At 44.7% G+C, this 21,851-nt stretch overlaps 1 protein-coding gene across 1 annotated transcript in view; it reads right to left on the bottom strand.

Moving 5' to 3' along the window:
- ADAM12 (ADAM metallopeptidase domain 12) overlaps window positions 1-21,851 on the bottom strand; it is a 676,627-nt gene that overhangs the window by 247,145 nt on the left and 407,631 nt on the right. The window contains exon 9 of the mRNA XM_044298620.1: window positions 16,373-16,444. Within this exon, the coding sequence (XP_044154555.1) occupies window positions 16,373-16,444 (72 nt within the window). The remainder of the gene's footprint in view (window positions 1-16,372; window positions 16,445-21,851) is intronic.

The raw sequence follows: 21,851 nt of genomic DNA, 5'->3' as shown, positions 1-21,851 counted from the left end.
CTATAGTAAAAATACAAAATTAATTAATAAAATACATTAGAAAAATTATTATTAAGGCATTAGGGACAGTTTAAAAAAAAATAATCAAAATTAAATTAAATTAATTAAAAGTTTAGTTACTCTTTAAACAAAATGTAACCTAACGACCCATTTTCCCAATGTAGACTCATAAAATAGAGCCCATCAGTTCTAACCAGTTCTAACAATAATTGCATTTCCCATTACAAATACAATCCTGGAACAGCTTTTCTTAGAATTTTGTTTTGTGCTGCTCCTCTGTTAGGCCTCATGCACACTGCTGCCCGGCCTTGGCCATATTGTGGCCAGCAAACAGCGGGTTCGCAATATGCAGGCACCGGCCATGTGTTGCCCGCTCTCGGATGCGGACCCATTCACTTGAATAGGTCCACAATCCGGAGCTGCGGTGTGGAACGGAGGCACGGAACCCCACGGAGTTCTGTAACACCCCAGAGTGGTGTTACCACTTCTGCACCCTGCTACTGTCTTTATTGGTCTAACCTCATGTCATCTTATGCATTTATTTCCAGGTCCTCCACACTGAGCATTCCTAACAATGTTGTTATGTAACTGTTCATGTAATATACCTGGTTCACCAGCAGGTAGCAGCAAACACGGCAGAGCTGTATGTAGATAAAATTGAACTTACCATTGCATTCTATACGCCCTCTGGAGAGAAGTGGGCTTGTCCTATATTCTTCAGGAAGGGTGGGGACCAGTTAGTTCCAGTTTAGCTTAACCCCAGCTAAGAGAAGTGTGTGCAGGGGCAAGCTTAAGCTCTTCTGGTCAGGGAGGCTGAAGCATAGAAGTCTCAGGAGCCAGGAGATTAGTTCCTAGGCTAAAGTTAAGTCCCACTAAAGAGAAGAAGTGCAGCATACAGAACAAGCTGAGTTATACAGTCAGACTGTTAGTACAACAGAGTCAGAGAGAAACAGAGATATAGCAGAGTTGAGTTTGCCTGCCAGTTTCATGCTAAAGCCTGCTGGAAAGACAAAGCCTGAAACCGTTTTGAAGAAATGTTTATTCAAGTAAAGCTGCCATGATCTTCATATCAAGGTCTGGACTCAAGTTATTCTTTTATCCCTCAATTATTCCCCCTTTTTATTGCTTCGGAGCCAAAGCCTGGGGTCCAGCGGTATCCAGGTAGGAGCATCGTGACACACACAAAGAGACATTTTAGGCCGAACTATACCACTCGTCATTCCTACACCTGGGACGCGTTATATAGAGGGCCCTGGGCAGAGGCGCCCGTGGCAATTTTGGCGTCACGAACAGGATTTACTTGCGTACCTCTAAGCTACAGGCCTACAAAATTGTCAGAGAACCCCCTAAAAATGACTTTACTACAGGCGCAGGAAAGTGCACACCGGCTACCGAGGGGTGAATCCGCCATCTTTGCCAGTGATGGCGTATGTTCTTTATGTACCTCAAGAGCGGGAAAACAGGGAAACGCCCAGCCCAAGAGCGGGAAGCGACAGCCCTGCCCACCGGGAACTGCCCAATGCCATTGTTTTTGCCCTTTTACCAGTGTGTGCCGGAGAGACAGAAGAAGACAAAATGGTGCAACCTCTGCAACTGGGGTGAAATGGTGATGGGCGACGAGCCCGAAGTGCAGGCGGCCCTGCAAGAAGTGAAAGAAGTGAAGTACGTTGCTAGTAGTGGAGTGATGGCAGGAGGATCCAACAGCCACAGCCCGTGTGCGCTGCCTCCAGGAGACTGCGGAGGGAGTCCTCTGCTTGCAAGAGAAGCCACAGCCTCAGCCGGAGCTTCTGATCCTGGGTTTGCTCCCGCTTCCAACTGTCCAGCTGGGATGCCTGTCCACTACCGTGTTTTCCTACAACCCGACTGTGGTCAACTACAAGCTCGGATGGAAGATGGCATCCACTGCAGCAAGAGGTTCCCGGGCTCCATCACCACCGTTGGAGATACCTTGGCCACAGTCCCTACAGACGGAGATCCTGAGCTGCCGCCATCTCCAGCGTACCCATGCGGTCACTACTGAAGTCCTCCACTAGAGGTCAGCGGAGCAACACCATGGCAGTGAGCTTGGCTTACAAGAGGCAGGAGCGCCCTTTTATGTCCTTCAGCAGCAGCAGCAGTGAGGAGGACTTCAGATACCTCCTCTAAGGAGCTTCTTTCCTAAAGATAAGCCAGAATGATCATGGACTAACCGGAGCCGCATCTTGGACTACTCCTGAAGGGTGAGGACATGTTGGCTATTTTGTTTGTTTGTTGCCCATGGACCTCATCCAGATGGACATGTTTGTTAGGACTCCCCCCATCTGCAGAAACATTCCCCAGTTGCGCACGTCAGCGCCCAATTCCTTTTTTCCACCCTTCTCAGGTTAAGCGAGAACCCCCTTTTGCTCAATGGGTTCTCATCATAATTGCTGCTATTCTATGCATACCCATGTGGATTACAAATGATGACATTGCAATCTCATGTGGATTACAAATGACTTTGGCACTATTTGTTCTAGTTTGGTGCACTTGATCTGCCAGTAATGATGGATGAACATCGGCCGGGACGGTACGCAAACGCGCGTTCACGATCAAATGTTCGCGAATTGCGCCTTCGCAGCGGGCCCCATTGACTTTAATGGCAGGTGAACCTGAAAAACCTTCAGGTCATATTTGCAGCCACCAAATACTTACTAGAAGTGCACAAATAGTCTTACAACATGGACAGTGACATACCAGATGGGGATCATTGGCAAAAGTTCTCACACAAAATATATATCAGGGGCCATTTTTATGCATCTTAAAGGGAAACTCTCAAAAATGTGCCCTGCTGGAGCCTAGAAATTTTTTATTTTCGGCGATGGGAGTACAGGCCCCAAAAATTAGGCATTCACCTGACAGAAAAGAACAAGTGATTATGTGGCTGGAGGTACATTAGGCGGTCACTCACTGGATAAAAATTTTACTGTAGGCCACTGGAGTACAGGTTAAACAAATCACGGAAAAAAACCCCATAAAACATCCTGCACGATATGATAATGAATGTTGCGGATGTGCATAGCTACATTTATACAATCACAGAAAATAATGCACTATAATAATAGATGCAAGCAGAACATATGGACTAAGCCCTCAATCTATTGATAAAATCTGAGACACTTGGTCAATACATTTTGATCTAAACACATCTAAGTCCACCTACCAAGCGACAAGGGCTTAGTCCATATGTTATGCTTGCATCTATTATTATAGTGCATTATTTTCTGTGATTGTATAAATGTAGCCATGCACATCCACAACATTCATTATCATATCATGCAGGATGTTCTATATATTTTTTTCCCGTTATTTGTTTAACGTGTCTTGAAGGAGTGGCACCTTCATTTGTGAATAAGCTCCTATTTTGGTAGTAGTATTCATGTGCACTTTTACCCCACCTATCTAATAGGCGACCTTGATTTAAGGTGGTACATATAGGTGTGTGTGCTCCTCCTCTCACCGGTTGCTGTTGCACATGGAGGTAACTAGGAGCAACACACTATATGTGCGGGGTCTGCGCTCCTCAACATAAATGCATAACGGCATAGGCAGGTTTAGCGTAGGACCCGCCTGAACTGAGACCACCTTTTCGCTTGGTAGGTGGGCTTAGATGTGTTTTGATCAAAATGTATTGACCAAATGTCTCAGATTTTATCAATAGAGTGGAGGGCTTAGTCCATATGTTATTCTTGCATCTATTATTATAGTGCATTATTTTCTGTGATTGTATTACTGGAGTACAGGCCCAAAAAATTAGGCATTCACCTGACAGAAAAGGCCTTTTAGGCCGCTGTATATACATAAGACAAGGACCCTTATTTGTTCTGTGTGGTGGCGGATATGTGTGGGCTGGCATGAGGAAATTCAATTACACTTGGTCGTCACAGGTGTTGAATTCCCCCGAGATCCAAGCCATTTTTAGAAATGTGAGGTAGTCCACACTGTCGTGAGCTAGGCGAGTGAGCTTATTGGTCACGATCCCCCCTGCTGCTCTGAACGTCCTTTCGGACAGGACACTCGACAAGGGGCAAGCCAAGAGTTCCATGGAAAATTGTGCCAGCTCTGGCCACAGGTGAAGCCTGCACACCCAGTAGTCCAGGGGTTCCTTGCTTCTCAGAGCATCCACATCGGCCGTTAACCCGATGTAGTCTGACACCTGTCAGTCTAGAAGTTCCCTGAGGCTGAATCCGGAGGGCGGCTGTCGATGGGTTGGCTGCAAGAATGATCTCATATCCTAAGTGACCAACAAATCTTCAAACCGCCCTCTTCTTGCAGGCGCGGTAGGATTGGTACCCGCACCTTTTTTCGCTGTGGGTGGAAATTCCTCTGCCAGTGCCTGCAACAGCAGAATGCAGCAAGTCCTGGAAATGCTGCATTCTGCCAGCCCTCTGTGATGCTGATAACATGTCCGCTATTTTGTATTTGTACCAGGGGTCTAAGTACGTTGCCACCCAGTACTGGTCCTTGCCCTTTATGCTTTTTATACGGGGGTCCCTCTTCAAAACACTGTAGCATGAAGGCCCCCATTTGCACTAAATTGGAAGCGGTGGAGCGCCCTGGCTCCTGCTCATCACCCAGGAGAATGTCGTCCTCAGTCTCCTCCCCCCACCCACAGACAACACCAGGGATCCCTGAAAAGTTTAAAGTCCCCCTCAAAGCCTGGTCCTCCTCCCCCCAGCCACCATCCTCCTCTGATTCCTCTTTAGACTCCTGCTGACTCAGATTGAGTAGCCCCCCTGGGAATTCATTCAGCATTGCGACTTCCTCATCTTCCTGCTCCTCGATGGCTTGATCAATGACACAAAGCAATGCATGCTCCAGAAAGAAGGTATAAGGTACGATGTCACTGATGGCGCTCTGTCTGCGACTGACCAGTTTGGTGATCTCATCAAATGGCCACGGAAGTCTGCATGCATCGCACATGAGCAGCCACTGGCGCGGTGAAAAGAAACCAAGTTCCCCAGAACCTGTCCTGCTGCAGAGTTCGCACAGGTAGTCGTTAATGGCACGTTGCTGCTGGAGCAGCCTATCAATCATATACAAGCACGCCGGGCAGTCACAAATCAGACGTCTGACGGGCAAGTGGTGTCACCACTGAAAGTCAGCAAGGCGAGCCATGACTGTGTAAGAAATCTAAAATGGCCAGAGATTTTCTTGGCCTGCCGCAAGATGTCCTTGACCCCGGGGTATTTGGCAACGAATCGCTGCATTACTAAGTTCAGGACGTGTCCCATGCATGGCACGTGTGTCATTTTGCCCTGTTTCAGCGTGCTCAGCAGACTGGCACCGTTGTCACACACCACTATTGAATTGAGCAGGGTTAGCCACTGTTCAACCTGTGACCGCAGAGCTGAAAGCAGTGCAGGACTGGTGTGGATCTTGGCTTCCAGGCACAACAGCCGCAGCACAGCATGGCAACGTCACTTGGGGGGCGGAGCGGAAGAGGCGGTAGTAGTGGAAAAGGAGGAGTCAGCCGAAGAGGAGACGGAGGAGAAGAGGCAGGCCTGCATGCAATCCTTGGCGGCAACACCAAATCCACGCGGAAGCCACGGGTTACATGCTTGACGGCCGTCAGAAGGTTCACCCAGTGGGCAGTAAAAGTTATATACCTTCCCTGCCCGTGGTTGCTATACCACGTGTCTGTGGTCAATCGTATCTTGGCACCGACACTGTGTGCCAGAGATATAGTCACTTGCCGCTGAACGTGGCCATATAGCTCTGGGATGCCCTTCTGGGTAAAATATTTCCTTCCGGGGACCTCCCATTGCAGTGAGCCAATGGCCACAAATTTTATAAAAGCCTCCAAGTCCACCAGTTTATATAGCAGTAGTTGGCGGGCTAGCAGTTCCGACAAGCCAGCAGTCAGCAGTTGGGCAAGAGGGTTATCCGGCGTCAAATTTTTACGCTCGAACATTTGGGCCACGGAAGCCTGCCTTCTGCGAGATGAACACGATGGTGGCACGGTGGAAGGTGGAGTGGAGGACAAATTGGAGGAGAGAGGAGAAGGAGAAGAGGCAGGACATGGAGCGCCGGGAGTGTGGCTTTGTGGGTTCTGACAGCGTTGCTCCCACTGGACTCCGTGACAGGAGGCCAGGTGCCTTCTTAAGGCGGTCGTCCCTAGGTGAGTGTTGGGCTTACCGCAACTTATGCGTTGACAGCACAGGCTGCAGATGGCAACACTAATGTCAGCAGCTGACACGTTAAAAAAAAACACACTGCGGAGCCATGTGCCGGCGTCTTGGGAGCGCCAGAAGTGACCGTGCATGGTGGATGGCTCGCTCCAGATACATTTGCAGTCTGCTTTTTGCCTCCTGTGCCTTGCAAGCTCTGCCTGCTTCTCCTCCTTCTCCTCCCTCTCTGCTGCTCCATCTCTCCCTCTGAACTCCCCTCTCTTTCTCTCTTGTGGGCACCCACGTGACGTCCATTGAGACGTCATCATCGTCACCTTCACCATCACTGACATTTGAAATCTTGGAGTAGGCAGCAAAGGCAGGGACCACCCTCCTTGGGCTGATCTGGGTACTGTCGCCAGACTGCTGGGTGGCGGCCGTTGCTACCTCCTCTTCCTCATCTGATGTCAAGAATGGCTGCGCATCGGTAAGGTGTGGGAATGGATGCGAAAATAATTCCTCTGACTCGAGTGGAGGGGCTATGGTGGTGGTGTATTTGGGGGTGCACACAACAGAGAGTGAGGAGGGTGCAGATACAGAGGATGAGGAGGGTGCAGAAGCGGAAGGGTGAGTGAGCCACTCAACCAACTCTGGTGCGCCCTTTGAAGTAATTGCACACTCCTTCTCCAACTTCCCACTTAAGTTCCGGCCTGGTGCACCAGCCCAACCACTACCAACGCTGCGGAACGGCCTGCCTCTTCCTCTGCCTGTCATTTTTAAAATGACCCTGTGCCTAAGTCCCTAGAGAAGAGCAGTATTTTGTGGAAGCATGTATATCGCAGCCCTCAATCAGTATTTTGTGGAAGCAGGTATATCAAACCCCTTAATCAGTATTTTGTGGAAGCAGGCATATCGCAGGCCTCATTTAATATTTGGTGGAAACAGATATATTGATACCCTTAATCAGTATTTTGTGGAAGCAGGTATATTGCAACCCTCAATCAGTATTTTATGGAAGCAGGTATATCAAACCCCTTAATCAGTATTTTTTGGAAGCAGGTATATCACAGGCCTCAATCAATATATGGTGGAAACAGGTTTATAGAACCCCTTAATCAGTATTTTGTGGAAGCAGTTATATCGCAGCCCTCAATCAGTATTTTGTGGAAGCAGGAATATCAAACCCCTCAATCAATATTTGGTGGAAGCAGGTATATCGAACCCCTTAATCAGTATTTTGTGGAAGCAGGTATATCACACCCCTCAATTATTATTTTTTGCCACAACAGTTACACATCACCGAGCCCAGTGGGAGCAACAGTCACACCACCCTATTTATTTGGGGCAACTGGTATATCGCAGCCCTCAATCAGTATTTTGTGGAAGAAGGTATATCACACCCCTCAATCAGTTTTTTTGGGGGCAACATGTATATCACACCCGTTGCAATTAGTTGTTCCATCCAATAGTGTTTGTCCCTCTATATAGCTGCTGTATCTCAGCAGAACTGCACACAACTGCTGCACAATACAAATGCACTATAATATACTTTCTATGTTAGAAAGTATATTATAGGTATATCACACCCCTCAGTATATCACAACTATCGATAGCACACCTATACCAGTCCTTAAAACGACTTTTGTGGCCCCATTAGCTAGCGTTTGGTGTCCCTAATAGCCTGTCCCTGCTCTACAAAGCAACCTCTCCCTACACTGACAAAATACAGAATGTTAAATGGCGGCCAGATCGGGTTCTGTTATAGGGTGGGGGTGTGTCCATGTGCTGAAACGTCTCAATTGGCTGTCCTGTCATGGGTCAAAGTTTGGCGCAATGCAAAAGAATACGGTGCCGGCGGACATCGCTATATGTTTGCCTGTTTGGCGAATTGCGAACGCTAAAAGTTCACCGCAAAACGACGGCTGGGCGAACCGCAAGGCCATCTCTATCTGCCAGTATTAAAGGAAAAGACTCTAATGTGAATTTGATTGCACTATGTTATTGCATTATATATTTGCACAATTTTTGCACTAATGTTTTACCGTTTCACCAACGTTCAAGTATTTTACAGGTACAACACTGTGATCCTATGCACTACAAATGGACTCTGGACTTAATATAGTTAGCCAGATAGCTAGCACCTTACTTCATAGCTCATATGGACTGCCTCTGAGGACGTCAATATACGTCACAAGCAGATCTAACAAGGTCAAGGGTAACCCCGCTGCTAAAAACGTGTGTGTAGAGGGATTAACCCTCGTGGGAGTTCTGGGAGAGAACCGGCTCCTCCTTTTAGTTTGATGTGTTCTAAGGCTTAGTGCGCAGCCTTATGGATATGTATGTTTAGCTACCTGTTCAGTCATCAAGGTGACAAAGCGTAAAGCATTATAAGGCCTTGGTGCTAGGAAGGTATTACAGGATAAAGCCACCCTTCTATTTGCAGGAGTCTCATAGCATCGTGGAGGGATTAAAGTACACGACACCTCAATGCTCCGCATACGACTGTGGCCACGTTGTGGAGTTTTTGAGCTCTTTTATTGCACTCTTTTTGGTACTCTGGTTATTACCGAGAGGAAAAACTGTGAATAGACACCCTACTCATACGGGCAGATACCTAGTGGTATCCTTTGCTATATCAGTCTATGTATATAGTAATAATAAATAGTTTTATGCAGCACTTTATCTTTTGCTTGGGTACCCTTAGAGTACACCCTAAGCACAAGCCGAGGGCAGCTTGGTTTTAAGTAAGGGGGTATGTAACACCCCAGAGTGGTGTTACCACTCCTGCACGCTGCTACTGTCTTTATTGGTCTACCCTCATGTCATCTTATGCATTTATTTCCAGGTCCTCCATACTGTGCATTCCTAATAATGTTGTTATGTAACTGTTCATGTAAGCAGCAAACACGGCAGAGCTGTATGCTTGTCCTATTTCCTTCAGGAAGGGTGGGGACCAGTTAGTTCCAGTTTAGCTTACCCCCAGCTAGGTGAAGGGTGTGCAGGGGCATGTCTCGGCTGGATGTGCCCACACCAGCCAGAGCACCTTAAGCTCTGCTGGCCAGGGAGGCTGAAGCATAGAAGCCTCAGGAGCCTGGAGATTAGTTCCTCGGCTGAAGTTAAGTCCAACTAAAGAGAAGAAGTGTAGCATACAGAAGAAGCTGAGTTATACAGCCAGCCTGTCAGTACAGCAGAGTTAGAGAGATATAGCAGAGTTGAGTTTGCCTGCCAGTTTCATGCTAAAGCCTGCTGGAACCATTTTGAAGAACCGTTTATTCAAGTAAAGCTGCCATTGAACTTCATCTCAAAATCTGGACTCAAGTTATTCTTTTATCCCTCAATTATTCCCCCTTTTTATTGCTTCGGAGCCAAAGCCTGGGGTCCAGCGGTATCCAGGTAGGAGCACCGTGACACATACAAAGAAACATTTTAGGCAGCACTATACCACTCGTCATTCCTACACCTGGGACACGTTATATAGAGGGCCCTGGAGGCACCCGTTATAGCTTTATCTTCAATTTTTTTGCGGTGCGGACGGATAACGGACCCATTCAAGTTGAATGGGTCTCAATCTGTTCCGGCCGCCACACGGACGTTGCCCGTGCATTGGGGACCACAAATTGCAGTCCCCAAAGCACGGAACGGCCGCACAACGGCCGTGTGCATGAGGCTTTAATTCTCCTGGTTTTATTATTCCCTTCATGTGTCCCTGCATCCTGACATTATCAGCACAAATTAGACAGTATTGGACTGCGTACGGACATGCCTTGTCGACAATGGTAATGATAGCTGTGTAGTTATTTATACATTTCCAGCAGGAATAACAGAGGAACAGAACAGAGCAGACCTCTAATAAAAGATTCTAAACAATTATTACTTTATGGCGAATACAATCATTTACTAAAACCTACATGACAGGAGAAAGTAGACAGCCACAAATTCTATTAAAAAAAAACACACAGGCAGTTGGGGTAGTTTTTGCTAAAAAATTATGTCTATGAGTAGAAAGGATCCTCAGAAAACACCACAAGAACACACAGTGTATTGGTCATAAAATGTATCAAAATGATCTAACAAAAGAACTGTGCTTGTTGCCCATAGCAACCACAGCTTACGGTCATGTCATTCCTTAAAGGGGATTTCCACATTCCACAATCTTGTTAGAAGGAAAATTTGGAAAATGTTCGCATTCTCTGCAGCGCCTCCACAGGAGAGCTAAAGCATTACGCTATATTCGTTTACACCAATGGCTTAATGCTGGATAGGACTTTATGGTCATTCTCTGCTCTACCCAACAGATGAGGATCCTTAGGGCGCTGGCACACAGTGCAGGTCTGACTTGCATTCAGGATGCATTTTTTTATTGTAGCTAGCTGAAATTAATTAAATCATTTCCACTATGCAGAACACCAGGGGTTAATGAGGCTTCTAAACTGGCAAATTGAAAACTGCATCCTGAATGCATGTCAGAACTGCACTGTGTCCCAGCACCCTAACAGGGGTCCTAACAGGGTGTAGGAAAAGGGGTTTTCTAAACCTGACAACCCCCTACAACCACTCTGCAAATATGAAATCTGGTATATAGGAGGCTGGGCGCGCACTAGTACTTGGAACCACACAATAATTTCATGTACAATAAAGAATACAAATGAAAACCATACAATAAAATATATGGCAAATCAATAAAATCAATAAAACGTAAAATGTCATTAGAAAATCGTCCTGGGCTGAAAAAGTGCTCTAAATAGTCTCTCTTCCTATGGTATGAGAACCAAACTCATGGCACGTGTGCGGCGTCCCGCTACACAGGCCCAAACAAAACGTGTTCAAAGTCAATAGTAACCACAGCAATCTTGCAGGGATATTGATATGCCGTATACAGCCGCTAGTCCCGAGACACTAGTGCTGTAATGGTAATGTATACACTTACGTGTCCACTATTTCACCCTTCGATTATACCGCACTAATTCGCATCACAGACATGTATCGATGTCGGATAGACCTTGAGACTAATGATGTCCTCACATGGGCGGGCGGGCGGTTCACTCTTTCACGGCTTATAGTTGGTAATGACCCTGTATTAGTTCTTTAGTAGAAAATCGCGTGGCGATGCTGTGGTGCAGAAAATAATATAAGATCCAATATTGTGGTTCGAAGTCCTCCTCTGGATTGGGGGGCGGTGGTACCAAACGCGTTTTGGGACTGTGTGTCGTCCCTTCCTCAGTGGTTATTCGTCCCCCATTTTTACCCCATATTTATATGAAATTCGGTCATCTCCATTACAGCACTGGTGTCTCAGGACTAGCGGCTATATATGGCATATCAATATCCCTGCAAGATCGCTGTGGTTACTATTGACTTTGAACACGTTTCTTTGGGCCTGTGTAGCGGGACGCCGCACACGTGCCATGAGTTTGGTTCTCATACCATAGGAAGAGAGACTATTTAGAGCACTTTTTTAGCCCAGGACGATTTTTCTAACGACATTTTAAGTTTTTATCGTATGGTATCGATTTTATTGATTTGCCATTTATTTTATTGTATGGTTTTCATTTGCATTCTTTATTGTACATTAAATTATTGTGTGGTTCCAAGTATCTAGTGCGTGCCCAGCCTCCTATATACTATTTTTTCTTTAGTATAGCGGGCGAGTCTATATCAGCTGTGAGCACCACTGCTCTATCGTCTGACACTTCTGTGCAGCCTTACCACATTAAATATGAAATCTGCACAATGATTGGCTCCATGGGCAACAGATCCAGTCTTTGTGTTAATCAGCCAAATTAAGCATCTCAAATCCTGTCTTACACCATCAATTAAAGGGCTTTTCCAAGGGTTTTTTCACTGATGACCTATGCTCAGGATAAGTCATCAGTATCTAATCTGTGGGGATCGGACACTCGGGACCCCCGCCGATCAGCTGTTTGAGAAGGCACCAGCGCAGCGGCTTTCTCACAGCTTAGCCTAGGCCATGTGACGTCACGTTAATCGTTCACGTGGCCTAGGTGCAGCTCATTCCCCTCAAAGTGAATGGAGCTGAGCTGCAATACCAAGGACAGCCACTGTACAATCTATGGCGCTGTGCTTGGTAAGCTGAGATAAGGCTGCGGCGCTACTGCGAGCGTCGGTGCCTCTCAAACAGCTGATCGGCAGGAGTCCTGGTGTCGAACCTCCACCAATCATTAAAAAAAACTCTCGTAAATCACTTTAAAGTGAACCCGTCACATTGCACATGCCGTCCTATCTGCAGGCAGCAGGTTATAGAGCAGGAGGAGCTGAACGGATTGATATATAGTTTTGTGGGAAAAGATTCAGTGAAACATATAATGTATTAATTTACATCTCTGCTTTAGCTATGCATAGGAGTCCAGTGGGAGGTCCAATCGAATAGGACCACCCACCAGACTCCTAAACATACAAAGAGCAGGGATATAAATGGATGAAATACAAGTTATACAGAATTTTTCCCCCATAAAACTATATATCAATCCGCTCAGCTCCTCCTGCTCTATAGCCTGCTGCCTGCAGATAGGACGGCATGTGCAATGTGACGGGTCCCCTTTAAACCGGATTCAATTCCAAACATCATAATACAACACAAAAATAAATAAAAAATCCTCCTTTCAACGAGACGAAGACGTATTCATCTTTCATAAATTTATTGCAATTTTTTTTTTCCGCCTTTAATCAAAACATCTCCCAATCTTTTCATAGTTCCGGAGATGACAGCACTAACACATGCAGAATGTTACAGATGAATAATTTAGCCGAGAATATGGCGCTCCACTCATCAGGCCGGGATGAAATTCTTTTTGGTATGATAATTATAGGCAGTCTTAAATGTTATCAGCTCTTACAGTTATTGCACTGACTTTGCTAAAAAAAACAAAAACAAAAAACAGAAGTGTAATGTAGCTTTGTGATAATGTTGTGAAAGAAAAGGTAACATTGTATTCACGTCTTAAAGGGCTGAATTAAGGAACGTCTCACCCACAAGATATTGAGTTTCCAGAGAGGGCTCATCTCATATGATTATGGAGTTGGGGATTGGTGGGAGAAGCTACATCAAATCTTAAGGAACAGGGTAAGAAAAAAAAAAAAAGACTTTCCCCTTAGAGAAAAACAAAAGTACGTCTCTGCAGGGCTAATGAAAAGCCGTCATGCAGATTGAAAGGAGTCTAAAATGTATCCGAAAATAATTAATTTAATAGAAATAAAACGCATCTCAAACGCCGCCACAGAGAAACGCTGAGGCTTAATAGGCGCAACGAAATCTAAACGTAACCTTTTGATAAAGTCTTACAGGGCGTGTAGACTTTTGCAACTTATCGTGTATTCTGCATCTAAAATAAAATATGCAAATAGTTTGGGTTAAAGGGGTTTTGTAGGACTTAGGGATACACCATCAGTGGGGGTCCGATCAGCTGACTGAAGGGGCTGCAGCGCTCCGGCCGGGAACAGTTCTGTGCATTTCGTTAGTGGTTGTCCTTGAAATTACTGCTCAGTCCTATTCACTTGAGTGAGAAAGTAACAGTACCGGGCACCACCACCACAATATGGATGGCGCTGTACGTAGTAAACACTGAAGGGGACCCGTGCATGTGGCCCCTTCAATACGTTGATTAGTGGGGGTGCAGGGAGACTGACCTCCACTGATCTGATATTGGTTGCTTATCCCAAGGTTCCTCCCCATAGGATGCCAGTGATATATTTGGTCTGGCGTGCACGGTTGTGCTTTTAAAGGCAATGTGTCGTCAGAAAATAACCCATTATTTAAATCATGGTTTTTAGGTTAAACACATTTTTAGTGAATTTTTGCAGATTTTTTTAAATTTTCCATATCACGATCTATATTAAAATAAAAAATCTGCAGTTGACATTAGGCCACTAGGTCTAAAATATGTGAAGACTTCCTGTCTTTTGAGGGCAGCCACATGGACAGGAGGGGACCCCCTTGACTTTCCTAGACATGCTGTGTGACCTGTGCAGAGGTCAGGAGGGAGTAGATAAGCTGTGATATCACCTATTGTGAATGGTGGATCCTGTGTTATCTATACAGAGGTGTTACTTGTCATTGTAATTCTGCCTGTGGTGATAATGACAGTAGCTACTAAAACGTTTACCAGTACAGAACAGGAAATCATGACCTACTATTAGACCTAGCGCCCACTGTGATAATTGCAGGATTATATACCGTTTTTAAGAATATTAATAGTGACACATTTTTTTTTTAAAACACAATAAAAAGTCGAAAAAAATATATGTTTGACATAAAAACATAATTTAAACAATAGGTCATTTTCTGATGACAAATTCCCATTAAGTGATTAGTGGTCCGTGTGCCTATTTAAGAGGTAGATTTTATTAATATACAATTGATTACTGAACTTAATTGCACTGGGGCCTATATTACAAGTGACCCATGGAAAGGTCATCAATATCATAGTCAATAATGGACGACCCACTGTTTTGTGTATACAGCTCCTATGCTTACTTTTGCGTCGTCACTAGGGATGAGCGAATCGACTTCGATTTGCATAAAACTTAGTTCCAATACTGTACGGAGCAGGAGCTCTGTACAGTATTAGAATTTATTGGCTCCGATGAGCCAAAGTTATTGCGTTGCGAAGTCTCATGAGACTGCGTAATAACCTCATAAATTAATTTGTACTGTAAAAAAACATTTCCCGAACTCGGGTTAGGTTCCGAGTGGTACCTTGGAGCTCCTGCTCCGTACAGTATTAGAACGAAGTTTTATGCGAATAGACTTCGGATGTTTCATCCGAAGTCGATTCGCTCATCCCTAGTCGTCACGGTTACAGACTACAAACACAGACTACAAACAGAGATCCTGCAGAACAATGTAACCTTTAGGCCCCTTTCAGACGAGCAAGTCCCACGCATGGGACTCGCAGTGCGAGTATGCAGCGGTCCCCGTCCTGCCCTCCCAGCACTGTCGGGGTCCGCATAGTATTATACTGATTTATGATGCTATGTAACCCTTAGGCCCCTTTCACACGGGCAAGTATTCTGCGCGTGAGTTGAACGCATTGCACCCGCACTGAATCCGGAGCCATTCATTTCTATAGGGCTGTGCACATGAGCTGTGATTTTCACGCATCACTTGTGCGTTGCGTGAAAATCGCAGCATGCTCTATATTCTGCCTTTTTCACGCAACGCAGGCCCCATAGAAGTGAATGGGGCTGCGTGAAAATCGCAAGCATCCGCAAGCGAATGCGGATGCGGTGCGATTTTCACGCATGGTTGCTAGGTGACAACCCGATCTGTATTATTTTCCTTTATAACATGGTTACAGAATGCAAAGTAAAATAGTGATGGAGGGGTTAAAAAAATTAAATAAAAATTAACTCATCGAGTCCACTTGATCGCTTAGTTGCGGATCTCTGTCTTCTTCTGTAATGTTGAGCTGCCGGCTAAGGACCTGTGGTGACGTCACATCACATGATCCAATCACATGGTCCCTCACCATGGTGATGAACCATGTGATTGGACCATGTGATAAGCACAGTGACCCGTCATCAAAGGTCCTATTCCTGTGCACAGCAAAGAAGAAGACAGAAGAGATGCTGGCTGCGCGATCAAGTTGATTAAGGTGAGTTAAATTATTATTATTATTTTTTTAACCCTTCCAGCGCTAGTTTACTATGCATTCTGTATTAAGAATGCTATTATTTTGCCTTATAACCATGTTATAAGGGAAATTAATACAATCTACAGAACACCGATCCCAAGCCTGAACTTCTGTGAAGAAGTTCGGAGTTAGGTACCAAACATGCCGATTTTTCTCACGCGCGTGCAAAACGCATTACAATGTTTTGCACTCGCGCATCATATCTGGGCAAAAAACATGACGCCGGTGTGAAAGAGGCCTTAGAGGCCTGGAATGTATTGGATAACACTGACAGCATTATGTTATTATGTGGGGAATGCAAGTAGTTACTTAAACAGACTTGTCAGGAGAGGTGCTGCCAGTGTCAGACTGCGCAGGAACTTTCTGGTAACACCCATCTGGACCTCCATTGTAGACTGCTAGAAATGCAAACTTTTAGTAGGAATAACAGAGGGACAACACAACATAGAGTCATAAGAATAGATGCTCCAAAATGGTGAATGCAAGACATGTCAGGAGAGGCGACAGGTCCTCTTAGTTGGAAGGCATTAAATACAAGTATATGAATAAAACACTAAAGGATATGTATATCACGTGACCAGAAAGGGCACTGACCTTATCCACGGAGTTGGCCATTTCCAGCAGCCTGTGTTTAACTCTCTCCACATCTTTCCCCTGCCTCTGAAACTGGAGAGAGAAGTCACACGTGTAAATGAGAAAGTACTACATGGCTCAGCAAGCATCTGTACAATAGTGTACGAGCAGCAATGGCGGCGGCGCTATCCCATTCAGCAGAATCAGACCTCGTTAGCGGCGGACATTACACGAGGGCTGTGATGTTTACTGAGCTGCATTCACGGAGTGACGAGTTTCCTATATGTAACTACGGGATCAGCACAGTCATAACCATTACTCTATACAATGGACCGCCGCATGTCACAAAAACATGGCTGACTCTGCTAAACGGTCATAATCAGACATGATATGGCAAATCCTCATCAGTTACTGTTGTTGTTCTCCGCTCAACTCATTTCCATAGAAAATAGCAATTTAATGAGATGTTTCTAAACTGGTAACAGAAACTTTGTATAAAAGCTCACACCTCTGTGCCACTCCATCCTGCCATAGAATTGTGGCATCTTTAGGACATTGCTATTAGCGTTGAGCGAATCGAAGTTAACAAAGTGGAATTCATAACGAATCGAATTTCTTGACAAAATTTGGCAAAGCAGCCGAATCTAATTTTTGAAAACTTCGCTCATCTCTAGTTGCTATGTATATGGTATATATTTTGGTCCAGGTGGGTGTTACCAGTTGGGGGTGTCCTTGAAAAGTCTGACACTGGCAGCACTGACAGTCACTCCCATCTGGACCTTTACTGCAAACCAATAGTAATTCATTCATAATTTTTTTAGCAGGAATAATAAAGGAAGGGCATAGCATAGAGTCATAGGAATAGATGCTCGAGAATTGTTATTTCATGGAGAATGCAAGTAGTTGCTAAAACAGACATGTCCGGAGAGGGGACGGGTGTTCTTTAGAAGCATTTCTCAAAACTTCTCTTTTCTTAACCTTGAGTCAACAAAAATCTTGCCCTCATCATCTCCCACTGAGACTACTGCAATATCCTTCTAGGCGGACTCCCATCTCTCTTGCTCGTCTCCATCCCCATCCTGCTGCCTGGTTAATCCACCAACCCCTCTACTAAGACCTACACCGACTCCAGCACCCAGCGGACTCAGTTCATAATATAAAAACTGTGTACACGTCCATCCATAACCTCCTCCCCTCCATGCATCTCTGCCCTAATTTCCCTCCACCTCCTCAAATATAATCCCCAAAGATCTCATGCTTTATTCTCCTTTATGTGCTCCTCACACGATTGTCTCCAAGACGTCTCCTGTGCTTCCCACGCACTATGGAACTACTGTACCGAACTGATTACACTCTCAGGACGCAGATACAGCTGAATACAATGGTGAGGCAGGGAGCCCTATTGTAAGGGATGAATGTAAGGGGGCAGCAGCACTAATGAAAGGGAGGCACTATGGGGACAACATGATTGTAAGGGGCAACACTACTATATATGGGACACTAATGGGACAGCAGCAATAATGAAAGGGAGACACTAAGGTTGCAGCACAAATGTAAGGGGGCAGCCCTATTGTAAGAGGGTACTAAAGGGGCAGCACTACTTTAAGGGAGCACAAAGGGAGCAGCATAGTTGTAGGCAGGGTATTCAGGGGCAGCACTAGTCTAAGGGGGCACAACTACTCTGTGGGTGCGCTAAGGGCTGCATAACCACTTTAAGGCCTCGTTCACACTTCAATGTTTGGTCAGTGATTTCCATCAGTGATTTGTGAGCCAAAACCAGAAGTGGAGCCTCCATAGACATGAGGTAGAAGGGAAAGATCTGCTCCTGTTCTATGTTTAGAGCTGCACCTGGTTTTGGCTCACAAATCACTATAAGAGTTCACAAAGGGGACTGGGTGGGATTGGGCCTCATGCACACGACCGTATGTATCCACCAAAAATACGGATGACATCCGTGTGCATTCTGTATTTTGAGGACAACTGGCCCCTACTAGAACAGTACTATCCTTGTCCGTAATGCGGACAATAATAGGACATGTTCTATTTTTTTTGCCGAACGGAAATACGGAAATAGTATGCACACAGAGTACCTTCCGTTTATTTTTTTTTGCGGACCCATTGAAATGAATGGTTCTGTATATGGTTTGCCAAAAAAACGGAACGGACACGGAATGAAAATACGTTCGTGTGCATGAGGCCTTAGTGTTTAAACTTTGCAGTCGCCTCCTTCAGCTGTTCTAATACACAGAACGCAGATAGAGAGTGGATTAGTCCAGGGAGTGCGCTTGATTCACAGCGAGGAGGAGAGAATAGACAGATTTACAATAAACTGATAGAGAGAGAGTCAGACTCGGTCATTCAGCGTGTTACTTAGGCAGCCATTGGGGTGAGCTATAAAATACAACTTTGTACATTAATTTGAGAATCATCAACCTTCATCACATCATTCACAAATCTTATTCCTCGTGCTGACATCCTACCACTGCCTTCCGGAAAAAGAAACGTCACAGACGATACCACCGTTTGTGTATAGACCAGAGATGCTCACTGCTCAACCTGCGGCCCTCCAGCTGTTGTAAAACTACAACTCCCATCATGCCCTGCTGTATGCTAATAGCTGTAGGCTGTCCAGGCATGCTGGGAGTTGTAGTTTTGCAACAGCTGGAAGGTCGCAGGTTGGGCATCCCTGGTATAGACCCTGGCAGGCATGTTCCCTCAAAAAGGGATGGTTTTGGGCCGTTTTTTCAATTAAAAAAAAAACTCAGTTATTGAGCAGGCTGTTTGTTACTAGCAGGTACCCTCCGTTTACCCATAGTCATACAGTTGTGTTCAAAATAATAGCAGTCAGACATCACTAACCTGGTGTAGTAGAGAAATAGAAATCCAACAGAGCCTACAGTCACGACATGCATGCTGCTGATTCTGTGTAATTGAATCACTAATTGAAGGGGGAATGTTCAAAATAATAGTAGTGTGGAGTTCAATGAGTGAGGTCATTCATTCTTTGAAAAACAGGTGGCAATTATTGCCTTTATTTAAGGAAGGAAGGCGGCAAATGTTGTACATGCTGGTTACAGTGCATTTCTCTCTGAAATTCTGAGGAAAATAGGTCGTTCCAGACATTGTTAAGAAGAACAGCGTACCCTGATTAAAAAGTTGGAGGGGAAAACATATAAAGTGCAGAAAATGATAGGCTTCTCAGCTAAAATGATCGCAAATGCTTTAAAATGGCAACCAAAACCTGAAAGACGTGGAAGAAAGCGAAAAACTACCAATCGAATGGATAGAAGAATAGTCAAAATGGCAAGGACTAAGCCAACAATCAGCTCCAGGAAGATCAAAGAAGATCTAAAGTTACCTGTGAGTCCTGTTACAATTAGAAGATGCCTATGTGAAGCCAAGCTAGCTGCAAGAAGCCCCCGCAAAGTCCTACTGCTGAAAAAAAGACATGTGCTGAAGAGGTTACAATTTGCCACAGAGCACATTGACGGCCTAAAGAGACATTCTGTGGACTGATGAAAGTAAGATTGTTCTTTTTGGGTCTAGTGGCCGGAGACAGTTTGTCAGACGACCCCCAAACACTGAATTCAGCCACAGTGCACTGTGAAGACAGTGAAGCATGGTGGCGCAAGCGTCATGATATGGGGATGCTTCTCATACTACGGTGTTGGGCCTATTTATCGCAGACCAGGGATCATGGATCAGTGTGAATACATCAGAACACTTGAAGAGGTCATGCTGCCTTATGCTGAAGAGGAAATGCCCTTGAAATGGGTGTTCCAACAAGACAACGACCCCAAACACACCAGTAAACGGGCAACATCTTGGTTCAAGACCAACAAGATTGACGTTATGGAGCGGCCGGCCCAATCCCCGGATCTTAATCCAATAGAAAACTTGTGGGGTGACATCAAAAATGCAGTTTCTGAGGCAAAACCAAGAAATAGAGAAGAACTGTGGAATGTAGTGCAGTCATCCTGGGCTGGAATACCTGTTCACAGGGGCCAGAAGGTGGTGACTCCGAGCAGCACAGATGTACAGCAGTTCTCAGAGACAGCGGTTATACAACTAAATATTAGTGAAGTGATTCAAAGGAAAGCAAAATCTTCAAACATTTTTCAGTTTATATAGTGAATGTTTGAGTTTGTAAAGAAGAATACACACACTGCTATTTTTTTGAACAGTCTAATATTCACTTTTCTTCATTTTTTTTAAAGGAACAACACAAATTTTATATATTTTTCTTCATGTTTTGATTTGGAATAGAATGTGTAGTGTTCCCAATGCATTTGTGTGTATGAAAATAAAAGCTATTAGAAGGATTTGGGGCTTTATTCACTTTTTTTAAACACACTGCTATTATTTTGAACACAACTGTATATGTCGCTGTCACTCTGACATAGGGGTAGGATAGAGTCCTAGGAGGCCGTAGTATCTTTTAGACAAAACGGATGCCTTTGGGGAAATGTAGAAGAAAATGGAAAACAGGTCTGACTGTAAATACGGATGCTGACGGACCCCATTGGTGGCAGATAAATCTCTAGATCACCCTGCCGGAGGAACTGTTCAGCGCAATTTTCCTGTAGACGTGTTTCATGGAAGCATCCGGGTCGCACTGTACTTTACACAAAAGCGATTTGCATTCGGCGCTCCTCGTCAGATCACAGCACTTGGCAGCGAACCTCCAACAATTGTTTTCGACTTTATATTCATAAGATGTACATCACAGCGAAAATGCAATTACATTGTTGTTATACTTTTATACATTATTGATTTTTCTCTCCTGTGTGGAGAAGACAAATATGACAAGCTGATTATGTTCACTGTCTAAAAAATGCCTAACTTGCCATTCATTGTAAGTCTAATGAGGTATCTAAATTTATCATATCGCACATACAGCCCATACATCCCAGCTTCCTGTAGTCAAAAACCAGGCAAAACAACCAGTCATGCAATCTGGGCCCAAAAAATAAATAAAAAATGAATTCAGATGTCTATCCATGTAGACACATTTTTTTTTTTTATGGTTAAAGGTATAGCGTGGCTTATACTCCATTCACATCCAAAGCTGCATTTAAAAAAAAAAAAAAATTTTGTCTGGCTGGAATTCTTTAGCACTTTCACAGGCACAAATACAAAAGCCTTAGCCAAGACCGCATAGATCACATACAAAATTGCAGTAGATTAATATTAGACTGCTGATGGCTGAGGATGCATGTACAAACAGCAAACTAGAATATGGCAGTCCTGAGGTCATGCCACATGAGAGATCAGCAGAATGTTGAAAGCAGCTTTGGATATAACTAAAGAAGATAATTTGAACAATGACACATGTGACTGACTGCTTTAAAGAAGACCTATCACCGCTCCTGACATGTCTGTTTTATTAGCTCCATGCATTCCCCATATAATAACCGTTCTGCAGCATCTATTCTTATGGCTCTATGTTGTGTCATTCCTTTATTATTTCTACTAGAAGTTATGAGTGAATTGCTAGCAG

Source organism: Bufo gargarizans, chromosome 6 (assembly GCF_014858855.1).
Source record: "Bufo gargarizans isolate SCDJY-AF-19 chromosome 6, ASM1485885v1, whole genome shotgun sequence".
Classification (NCBI taxonomy): Eukaryota; Metazoa; Chordata; class Amphibia; order Anura; family Bufonidae; genus Bufo; species Bufo gargarizans.
Note: the sequence above shows the minus strand (reverse complement) of the source record. Positions and strands in the feature narration are given on the sequence as shown.